We start from the raw sequence: 12,270 nt of genomic DNA on the forward strand, positions 1-12,270 counted from the left end.
GAAACAAAATCATACATCAAAGAAACAAACACACGATTAAAAATGTGATGGAATGATACTGCGACAACATTCAACAAATGAGCAGCATATCTTAGTGTACATTCTTAAAATGCGCAGCTCTGGAGAATGGGTTAAGTGGAGCAAGAATGGTGACATGAAGGCGCCAGGAAGCCACTGCACACAGTACAGCCAAAGGCATGGTGGCTCAGGGGAGGGTGACCAGCGGAGATCGCCTGACATGGGCTGATTTAACATTCTTTTTGGAACTAAGAAACCAGAAATACCCACTAATTACATTAGACTGGGGGAGGGCAGGGAAGAAAGAGAAGAATCAATGATGATTTATATCCTTTTTTTTTTTTTTGGCTTGAGAAATGAGGTGAAAAACTTGGGGAGAATCAAGGTTCCTGAGAAGGCAATAGGGAGTGGGATCCAGAACAGGAGTGGAAGGATTGGCCTTTGAAAGGAGAAAAGCTACTATACCCATTAAATCGAAAGAAAATAAGTTTATGTTTTCTCAATTATGTATAAAAAGTTAACAGCTGAACACTGGGGAAGGTAGTATTAAAGTCAAACTAGGAAGCATGAAAGAGCAGTAAAAAGAAATTACCTCAGAGTTGAAAAATGAGCTTCTTAGGGGAAACCCAGTAGAATTGCTAAACAGTGTTGAGAATCCACTTGAGATTTGGAAACAAAAATGGGAAAATGGTCTGTCTGATAGTCTCCAGCAAGGCTGAGCTGCCTGGGAGCAGGTAGAAGGGGACAGTTAAGTGAGCCTTACTTGGTTTGGGTGTTGAAAGAGGAACACTGTGCAGTCAGGCAGGAATTGAGAGCACATGCAAGGAAGCCACTAGGAACTTCAGCAATGGAGAGGGATGGGAGACAGAGAATGGAGAAGGAGATGCTCAAAGTCAAGTTTATAGAAACTTCAGGTGCTAAGGATCTGGGTGGGTGTGACCACCTAAAGGCCTCTGAAGGGAGAGAGAAAAAGACTGAGAAACTTCAAGAACACAGTGTGAGATCTGCTATTCACAAGGCTACTGGGATCACTAAAATTATTGAAATAGGAGAGAAGAAAACTGAGCCAAGAGCTAAAATCTTCAAGGAATGAACAGAAGGTCCTTCTGGGAGGTAAGACAATAAGGAAAGGGGGAAAAAATAACAGAACTGCAAGGAACTAAGGGAGAAATTACCTGAACGTGGCAGTAGAGCAAAGAGGACACCTATCCAACCTCTGCCCCTGAAGTACAAGGGATATGAGTAGAAAAAGCTTGTATTTGAGGCTAGAAAACTAGAAAAACACTTCAGTTGGTAAGGCAAGGAAGTGACTAGGATATTAGGAAAAGAGACCACGGATGTCAGAGTTAGTTGCTCTGAGCTTAGAAGTGTATCACTGGCCTATGTCCATGGAAGTTCAGCTCACTGATTTAGAGCAGCAGTTGGCAAACTATGGCAAGCAGGCCAAATCCATCCTGCAGCCTATTTGTGAACGGCATTGAACTAAGAATGGTTTTTACATTTTTAAAGGGTGGCAAAACACACACACACACACACACACACAATTATACAACAGAAAGCACACCTGGCCTGTAATACCTAAAATATTTACTATCTGGTTCTTACAAAAAAAAAAAAAAACTTTGATAGGCCCTAGTTTATACAGAAGTGCTAACAAAGTGAGTTACTCTGTCTCTGTTCCATGGCCATGGACTACAGAAGCCATCATACAAAGACAGACTACGGATCTAAAAGGAGTCTAGATAAGGGAGCACAAGTTATTACTGCAGAAAGAACATGTTCCACAGATAAAGATTAAGTATATCACTTAAAAGCATTACTCCAAAGACAAAGTATGTCTTAGGCTACTTTGGTCCAGCAAGAAGTGACATGGCAAGTGTGGTTCTAGATGATAAAGTCAATCATTCAACAAATATTTATCTGTTCTAGTTCCAAGCACTGTGTCTTGTTACATTTTTTTTGCTTTGGTATCATAGGGAAAACTAGAAACAAATGTTTGAGGGGAAGAATAATATGTCACTTTCACAAGTTACTCACCTGACAGCATGGCTTTTTAAATATCAGACCACATAACACACTTACTATTCTCTTTACTATAATTTATGACTCAGTTTTCATAGCTGTTTGAGACTAAATATAAATCCTCCAAACAAGGAAATTTTCTAATGATTAGAGATAGAGACCTTCTTATGTAACCATAACCCATACTTTCACACAGATCACTAAAGCAAAGGCAAGTCAGCAGCAGTTACATCACTGCAAATGAAATAATTAGAAGTGAAATTATAAAAATAAATTTTATTTTTAATTTTCAAAAGTAAAAAATCCATAACATTTTTAATAAACTGTTAATATAATTTAGTTGATACCTAGTTAACCTCATATAGCATTAATGTTTTATTCCTTTTTCTTGAAAAGACTCCAATATACTTGCATTTCACCCTTCAGAAATAGACTAAAGGATACTTGCATGCAAGTTCTGCGAAGAACAACCTACTACCTCCATAATATTCATGACACTTGAAATACTGAGTTATACTAGTTGTCTTTTAACCTACCTCTTAGAAGAAAAAATAACACAACTGAAAAAATTGGTTCTCTAATCTTTAGGTTTCCACAAATAAAATCTATCACTTTTCACAATGAGAAAGTAGAAAATATGCAAACAAAAAGAGCTAACCTGAAATCATCTATTCCCTTTATCAAAAGATAGCAGATTATGTGTGAGAGATCAACCTAAGAATAGTCACTGCATTTTTTTTTCCTTACCATTTAGCTCTGGCTCAAAGATAATAAATAAAAATAATGTATAATCCATCAGTGTATAGGCATTCCATGTTATATTTAGATTTAATGTTTAAGAGGAACATTAGTAAAAGGCAATTTTGCTATCATCACTGCTGAAGACGTACCCACAGGACCCTTTTAGAAAACAGGTTGCTGTCATTGCCCCCAAATGTGAGATTAGGTGATCCTAAGTAAACATGAGGAAAAGAACTAAAACATTTTTTGTCCTTATTCATAATGCTCCTTCCTGCCCCAGATAGTAAGATAAAATCGATCTTAAAGGTCACTATTTTATTTTATGTCACTGTATCTATTTTAGCAATTTAATGTAAATAAAAAGCAACATTCATTTTTAAATAAAAATCAAAACATTGTTTTTTAAGCTGCAAATGGTATTCTCATCTTGTAAGATGAGCTAAATAGCAAATTCTTGTATCTACACAATTCTTTAACATAATCAATTCAAATGCAACTTGAGATTCTCAAATTACCTATTTTCAACTCAAGTAAAGAACAATTAGGCCACTGCAGTCATTTCCTCATCTGAGTCACTTGATTCCTCATGTAGCTGTAGCTCCCCTAAATCTTTGTCCACAGGTGTAGTAGTTTTCTTCTTGTGTTTCTTGGGAACTGCATCGTTAGCACACATTTTTCTCATTTTAATGTTTGGCAATTTCTTCAGATCAAAATCCCATTCCCTACGCAAAAGAAAGAGTATACATGGTTGGCAGGCTGTGAGGTGGGAAGCAAGAAAAAGTCAATATTCAAAACTCTGAAAGGAGCAGAACAAAATTTGTAAATTTACAGCAGATTCAAATGCACTAGAGAGAAACAATATAAATGCATTAGAGAGAATCCCATATATTCAAAACTCCCAAAGCAATACAGGAAAATGTTACACAAAAATTACAAGGAGGCTCTGTTCCATTCTTTTACTCTCTCTAACCAGAACACTTCGGTCAATAGGGCTCTATGGTATCAAGAATCTCACAAGTAGGAACTGTATCATACCTGGCAACTCTCCAAAATACAGAGTCAGAAAAGATTTTTTCACACACAGTGGTAAGTCACAGATAAATTTCAGTCATCAAACAACTTGTATGGTTATAATAGAAAACTGAGTATTTCAATCTCAGCATTTACTGTGACAATCTTACATTTTATTTACTTGAGGGGCAATGTGAAGACTGTTTTGAGAACTGAACTCCAGCAATACTAAAAATAGTCTATGCTAAATTCTTCTCTTTTCTGGCTTTCTTTCGGAGAGGCAGAACATACTTGTTTTAGAAATAAAGAGCACATTTATATATCTAACTGATTAATATTACAGGCAAAAAAAGTAATGAAGGTATAAAAAGAATCTTAAACTCTATGTATCTAGAATATAAATACACTAGAGGCCTGTTGCATGAAGAGATTCATGCAATAGGCCTTCCTTTCCCCTGGCTGCTGGCACCGGTTTGCCTCCAGCACCCGGGGCCCAGGCCTTCACTTTGGCTGAGTTCTGGCCGGAGCCGGCCCCGGAAACGTCAGGCTTCGCTGCTCCGCCGGCCCCGGGGCCGTGAGGCCTCGCTGCTCCAGCTGCCCCAGAAACGTCAGGCCTTGCTGCTCCACTGGCCCTGGGCCGTCAGGCTTCGCTCCACCGCTTGGAGCCTACGCATGCAAATTAACCGCCATCTTGGTTGGCGGTTAATTTGCATATCATGCTGATTAGCCAATGGGAGGTGTAGCGAAGGTACGGTCAATTACCATGTTTGTCTATTATTAGATAGGATATACATGAGCTAAAAAGTAAAGTACTTCTTAAATATGATCGGTGAACTTTATTAGAGCCAATATTTTGTAAGTACTAAATACCCAGTATTTTTCTATGAATTCAAAAGTATAAAACTATAAAATGAGCTTAAAGGTATCAAAGAATACGACTGGACTTAATTTATCTAATCTCAATTAACATAAATTTGAGACCCATCAACATAATCTAATATCAAAAAGGTTAATAGGAATCATTTTTTCAAGACAAAGAAGCCAAGTTGGAAAAAACTGAAATCCTACTCAGAGTGCTGTTAGAGACCACGGACCACCTGGTTCAGGAGACTCAGCCTTCCCGTGTTATCACTTTCCATTAACCAACTTCTCCAACAGAGGATCCTGCAAACAGTGTGGGATGTAACTCTGAGCCATCACATCAGTTGCTTTTATTTCTTTTTTTTTTTAAATAAGAATTGGTGAGGAATAGTGAGATCAGGTTCTTTTAAGTACTACAGTAAAGCATTTTAAAATGTTTTGAAAAGGAAATAAAAGTCTCATGTCACTAGCATTTCAGTGTATATCTGGTGTTTCAAATAAACACAACTTGGAAAATTCTACTTTGTCTGATAAAAGAGAAAAGGTTAAAAAAAAAACAACCTGACTTTCTGTCAGCTCTGATGTCTACACTGAAAAGAAGAAATTTTATGTCTCATGTATCTGACATGCTGTTCAGGGAACAATAAAAGTGACAAACTCACCTAAAAGTTTTCAGATTACCTGCATTTAGAATATCTGGAATCTCTGGGAAAGAAAATAATTTATATCCATTAGGTAATGTTTTCTAAATTACAACATTTTATAGTTTCCTCATTTATTATATCAGATGCAATAAATAATAATTGACAGACAACAAGATCATCTAAAGCAAAACAAAATTCCAAAGCATTGTTATAATGCTACATGAAAGTAAGTTTTGCAAAAATAAAAGGCTTAGCTTAAGGTGATTTAAGAATGCTATTAAATAATAAATTCTAGCATCGAATCTGTAAAAGAAAACAAATCTACAGTAATCCTCCCTTATCTGCAATTTCACTTTCCAAAGTTTCAGTCACCTGAGGTTAACTGCAATTTAAAGTTATGAAATGGAAAATTCCAGAAATAAAACAATTCCTAAGTTTTTAATTGTGAGCCATTCTGAGCAGCTTGATGACATCTCACAATGCCCCCCTCTGTGCCGACTGGGACGTGAACCACCCCTTTGTTCAGTGTCTCAACCAACCTGCTGTCGGCCACTTAGTAGTCGTCTTGGTTATCAGATCTACTGTTGTGGTATCTCAGTGCTTGTGTTCCCTTATTTTACTTAATAATGGCCTCAAAGCGCAAGTAGTGATGCTGGAAATTCGGAAATGCCAAAGAGAAGCCATAAGGGCTTCCTTTAGATGAAAAGGTGAGTACTGTACGTCTAGCAGATTATGCTGCCAGACCATCTGATTTTTTAAGGCAAGCCAGAAATCTATATTTTTCATGAGAAATCACCAGGTTTTTTTTAATACTAAGAATTAATAAGCCAATCAATACCATTTGCAGGCTATATGCAGGCTTTGGGTTGTTATCTGTCTGTGGCAGTGGTCGGCAAACTCATTAGTCAACAGAGCCAAATATCAACAGTACAAAGATTGAAATTTCTTTTGAGAGCCAAATTTTTTAAACTTAAACTATATAGGTAGGTACATTGTTATTAACTTAATTAGGGTACTCCTAAGGCTTAGGAAGAGCCACACTCAAGGGGCCAAAGAGCCGCATGTGGCTTGCGAGCCGCAGTTTGCCGACCACGGGTCTGTGGGCTTTGTAAGCCTTAAGTACCTTCTCCTTTTAAGTGCTTTTCTTCAGACAGTGTTGGTAAACTAATGACATACTTGTCCTTAGGAATGGTAAGAAGTGCTATCATGCCCAGAATGAATATTGGATTTCTGTATTTCTCAAGAATGACAGCAACAACCACTGCTTGGTTCTACAAGAATTACAAAGACGACAAGGACACAGTACCACCTTCTAAAGAAACTTAGATGTAGTTGGAGATGGGCAGGTAGTAACTCTATAACAAAGCAAACAGGTATGTGCCAGAGGCAAGGAAAAACTTTACTTTCACAGTAGAAAGAAATGATGTCACTATCACAATGGACAGTTTTGGGGAGTGTAGAAAAAAAAAGAATGAATTAAAAATGATTCCATATACTCACAAAAGAAAGGAAATCAAAGGAAGAAAATCAAACTAAATAGAATAATAAACCTTTGAAGTGCACTACAAATCTGATATTGCTATGTATGTTAGAAAGAAAAAGGAGCATGGCAGTGAACACACCGAGGCCATAGCCTTCATACTGCTGTCGCTCCCGCTCCATCGTCTGTTTGATGACTGTCTCCCGGGAACAGTGCCGCCTTCCCTGCCTGTCTTTGATGCTGTTATGTAATTCAATCTGCTCCAGCTCACTGCTGAATCGATTTAAGTACCTGAAAAATAAGAAAATGATCCGAGTTACAAAGTCTGCATTTTGGCTTATGCTATTTCATTGAAAACATAATTCCCAGCCTTTGCCTGTCTAAATCTTTATATTCCTCTGAGTTCAAGTCCTTAGACCTCAGACCTTCCCTGGATAACTCAACCATTCTCAATATTTTTGCAACCAAATCACCGCCTGCTATTAAAGTATCTATTAAACTTCAGATGCTCATTTTCAACCACGTCCTGAACATCTTTATTTGAAAGTCCTGTAGAGGCTTAACACATCAAAACTGAACTTGTCCTCCTCCCTGACCCCACCCATCCCCACCAAGCCTACTCCATCTCTTTGGCTCCCTATCTCAAGAAACAGTACGACCATTCATCCGACTGCCCAAATAAGGAATAAAAGTGTCCTCCTTCATTCCTTTCCCCCTTTTATGCCACATCTGTTTTCACTAAAGATTGAGACTTCTCCCTTTTTTATATCTCTGGAAACCTTCTCTTCCCTTCGCTTCACCACACTGCTACTAAGCAAGAGACTACCACCATCTCTTGCCTGGAGTATTTGTTTCATCAGCCTCTCAACGGTTTCCTGGCTAATGCCAGGTCTCTCAGGCCATTGTCCTCATTCTCACTACTGTGACCTTTCTAAAGTTTAAACATGATCGATCATCACCAGAGCTTGCTGTAAAAGCCTCCCATGGTTCTGAAATGTCCTTTGATAAAGTCCAAACTCTTATAATGATATCTGAGGTCTTTCACGAGTTGGTTGTCACTTATCATACCTGTCACAATTACCTCCTTGAACCTGTTATTTCAGTCATATCAGATGTCTGCCAGATCTCTATATATGGCACTCTCACCTGTAGGCCTTTTAGATATTCGTCTCTGCTAGAGGCTCTTCAATCTGCCCTCAGATTGAAGTGCCTCTGACCCCTACCCTTCAGCTGTCGCTTCAGATGATATATCCCCAAGAAGCCTTTACTGACCCCAAGAAATTGGATTAACTACCACTGTGAGGTACAGAACAGTTACAGCCTGCTAAAGTGAAGAGGCTAGGATATAAATCCAAAGGCTCTTTGATTATAAAGCCCATTTGCTCTTCTATAAATCCAGAACACAACTGTCTCTTGAAGAACCAGAGTGAAAAATTCCTTTTTCTGACCCTTTTCTCATAACATGCCCAGTGTTTACCTTTCAATTAATTCACAAGCATCTTTCTTTGAATACCCTCCTTTTTTGGGATCCAGATGATTTTGAAACCACTGCAGTTTTTCACCTATAACAAAAAGTACCAAGATAAACACCATGGTCATCATTTAAGTAAAGAAATATTCGTTTTAATTTTCAACATCAACGTGTTTATAACAGTATCAAATTTTGTTTCCACACTAAATATAAAACCTTGTGTGGGCTCAAAGCTAATTAAACCAGTCGTAAGAAATTAAATTGTCACATTTTAATTTGGGGAAGAAACAGGAGCGAGAGGGATGCTTCTCTGTATATATTTCTTATCCAATAAGGATGCAAAAAAATTTTTTAACAAGAATACTTTAACAGAACATGAAGTTCTAAGTATTTAAAAAGCAAAGGGTAGAACTTGTCTCAAATAAAATGAAAACATTAGATTAATAATGAAAATGGTATCTGCAGAACATTTTATAAGCAGCAAGCACTAAGTCAAGAGCTTCATAATCCTATAATTAGTACTATTATTATTCCCACTTACAAATGAGAATGGTTAAGTAACGTGTTCAAGGCCTCAAAATTAGTAAATACATTAAGTGTACAAGATCTGCCAGATACAAAGAGCTAATGGACCTCATTCTTATGAGTAAATCAGACCGTCCAGGTCACTTGCACAGTGATTTCTCAAAATTAGAGATGAAGAAATGGTCTACCCCAGAGACTGATAACCCACTTAGAAATACTACTCCATTACCTTATGAAGTGTTCGGTAAGGGTTGAAATACCTTTAATTTTAGTAATAAAGCCTAATAGTCACTATTTTGAAATTTCAGGCTTATCAGTAAAAATTTACTAACAGTAAATTTGACACCTCTCACCCCCAAAAAGAGATTATGATACTGAGATATAAACTGAATATTTGGAAACATTACATATGCTGTTTCCAAAATACTTAGGCCATAATTCTAATGATTAAGGAGCTAGAATTAAACTTCAGCCATAGATAGATAGATAGATAGACAGACAGACAAAAGCAAATAGGTAGACAGGTACATAGGTAGGTGATTATAAACCGAACAATTTTTGAAAAACAAAGTTAGATATTATTAACAACTAGAGGCCTGATGCACGAAATTCGTGCAAGGGGCTCAGCCTGCGCCGCTGCGGCTTCTTCTGGAAGGTCGTCCAGAAGGACTTCCGGTCTAATTTAGCATATTACATTTTTATTATTATAGATGTTCTAAGAGTTTAACAATTGATTTTATTTTGTACTGTTTTAATCAAGCCTGGTAAAGAAAATTCACATAGATAAAAATAGTATTTCACTAGGAAAGTCAAAAGAAAAATAGGTATAGGGCAGAATTTCACTATACTCTAGCAAAAATGTCAAATAAGTAAGTCCACTTACCAATAAGATTGAGCCGCAATGCCTTTTCATTCTTCAACCTTGGAAGAAAAGGTGCATAAGTATGTTAGAGAATTTTCAAAGCACGCTTTTAAAATCTGTCAAAACAACAAAAAGAAAAACTGCCTAAAGAACCTTAATTCAAAGATCATTCTTTCATACACATGAAATTAATTTTGTTAATAAGGAAGCACTGAACATCATGCTTTTTTTTAAATCACTGGAATGAAATGTTATTAGAAAAATTTTCTTAGCTCTTCAATGACTAAAGGATATGTATAAAACAATAAGTTTTATACATTAGAGATGAGAGCTTGACTAGATTATGAATGTTGAGGTGGGTTTTGTAGAATATTGTGCACAAAAGAGTGATGATGTAATTAATACCTTCTAGAAGACTGAGTTCTGCCACCAAAACCAAAATACATTACTGTCACTTTTAAACTTCAACAAGAACAAAACAGAATGTTTACTGTTCATACATTTGAAAAAAATTATAACAAAGAACTCATTTATTCTCAGAAAACAGTTTAGACAGTATGTATCTCCTTTTGTTTATATTCTAAATACTAAGTCACCCAGAAGAGAGCTTTGTATAACTAGTGTTTGCCATCCACTAAGAATACTGTCCCTGTCCTAACAAAGCTGACCAGATTTACTCTCCTACTTTAAACAACTGGAAAAGTGGATAATAAAATAAAACCTCTTTTATAAAAAAAATTTTAAACATAGAATGGGAGAAAATATTCACAAGATAAATAATTAACAAAGGATTTGCATTCAGAATATACAAACAGTTCTTCCTACTTAATGAGACAACCCAATACTAAAAAAAGCACAAAAGATTTCAACAGATTTTTTTTCATCAAATCAAAGGTATACAAATGACCAATAAACTCATAAGATACTTAACATTGCTAACCATCAAAATTACTAAGTGTGCAAATTAAACCACACTGAAATACTACTTATACTGAATAAATTTTTTAAAAAACTGATAATACAATATTTTTGAGAGGATATGGAGCAAATGTAACACACACACTGGTGATTAAAATCTAAAGTGGTACGATCATTTTGGATAAGACAATTTCTTACATACTTAAACATTACACCTATCATATGACCAACAATTCTTATAAACTTAATTTCTTATATTCTTAAACATACATCAATTCCAATTCTAGGAACTAAAAGAAAAATGAAAATATATGTCCACATGAATGTTAATGGCAGCTTTATTTATGATAGTAGGGGCTGGCAAATATTTTTTTAAGTGGCCAGATAGTAAGATGTTAGGCTCTGCGGACCATGTGGCAACTACTTGCCTCCACCATTGTAGCCTAAAAGCAGAAACAGACAATGCAAGAGGAATGCGCATAGCTACTTTCCACTAAAACTTTTTTATATAAAAACCAGTGTTGGGCCCTTATTTTGCAGACCCTGATGACAGCCAAAAACTTTCAACAATCCAAATGACCATCAACTGGTGAATGGATAAACAAACTGCATAGCCATACAATGGAATACTATTCAGTAATAAAAGAGAAAGACAACTAATATGTGAAATAAAATGGATAAATTTCACAAACATTATGCTAAGTGAAAAAAGCTGGCACACAATATTACCTACAATATGATTCCATTTATATGAAACATTAAGAAAGACAAATCTCATCTATCAAAATAAAGAGAAAATCAGTGGTTGCCTGAGGCTGGAGTGAAGATTGACCGGGAAGAAGAATAGGGAATCTTTTGGGAAGATGAAAAAACACTATACACTGACCATGGGATTACACCAGTTCATTATCAAAACCCCAGACCGGTACACTTAAAATATGTCTGTTTTATTGTATGTTATTTATACCTCAAAGTTGACTTTAAAAAAAAAAAAGATGCTTCAAAACTGGGTAGAGAATGGCTTTGAGAAGAATTCATTCCTTTTAAATAAGCCTGGAGGGAAGAATCTAGTGAGTGGTCAGGCTGAATGAACTCAATGACGGCCTGAACCTGAAGAGAATGAGTTGGGATAAAGAAAAGTAGAGAGATATGAGATTCTCAAAAGTAGTTGTTTCCTAGATTCTTACCCATTATACTTAATTTCCCTTTGTTACCCTTTCATACTAAGTCATTTTCATTTAGTGTCTAGAATTCCTTACTACATACCCTGTGGGACAAGACATGACAGTACATAATGAAATGTTGCTATGCTGGGAAAACCTATCTAATAATAGACAAACATGGTAATTGACCATACCTTCACTATGCCTCCCATTGGCTAATCAGTGTGATATGCAAATTAACTACCAACAAAGATGGCGACTAATTTGCATACTGCAGGCAGGGCGGGACAGCATGAGCCGCCAGCGGGAGCCGCCATCCAGGCCCCGTGTGCAACCCCAGAAGCCGCCTGCCTGCCACCCGGGACCGGATCCAGTCCAGGCCGCTGGCCGGCCCCAGAAGCCCCAGAAACCACCTGATATGGCAATAACTCTATCAGTAAGCACTCTGAAAGTTAGTGGCGCTCTGAAAGGTGGCATAAATGCACCAATTAAAAGACAGATTATGAGGGTGAATCAAAAACAAAACCCACTTTAAATATAAAGACACATAATAT

At 36.7% G+C, this 12,270-nt stretch overlaps 1 protein-coding gene across 1 annotated transcript in view; it reads right to left on the bottom strand.

Moving 5' to 3' along the window:
- Positions 1–3,275: 3,275 nt before the first annotated feature.
- Positions 3,276–12,270, bottom strand: part of TMA16 (translation machinery associated 16 homolog) — a 19,701-nt gene continuing 10,706 nt past the window's right edge. Inside the window, exons 3-7 of the mRNA XM_014534992.1 lie at positions 9,657–9,694; positions 8,255–8,339; positions 6,920–7,068; positions 5,316–5,358; positions 3,276–3,503 (exon numbers count right to left, since the gene is read on the bottom strand). Coding sequence (XP_014390478.1) covers positions 3,323–3,503; positions 5,316–5,358; positions 6,920–7,068; positions 8,255–8,339; positions 9,657–9,694 — 496 coding nt within the window. The 3' untranslated portion in view covers positions 3,276–3,322. The remainder of the gene's footprint in view (positions 3,504–5,315; positions 5,359–6,919; positions 7,069–8,254; positions 8,340–9,656; positions 9,695–12,270) is intronic.

Source organism: Myotis brandtii, unplaced genomic scaffold (assembly GCF_000412655.1).
Source record: "Myotis brandtii unplaced genomic scaffold, ASM41265v1 scaffold136, whole genome shotgun sequence".
In the NCBI taxonomy this organism is placed as follows: domain Eukaryota; kingdom Metazoa; phylum Chordata; class Mammalia; order Chiroptera; family Vespertilionidae; genus Myotis; species Myotis brandtii.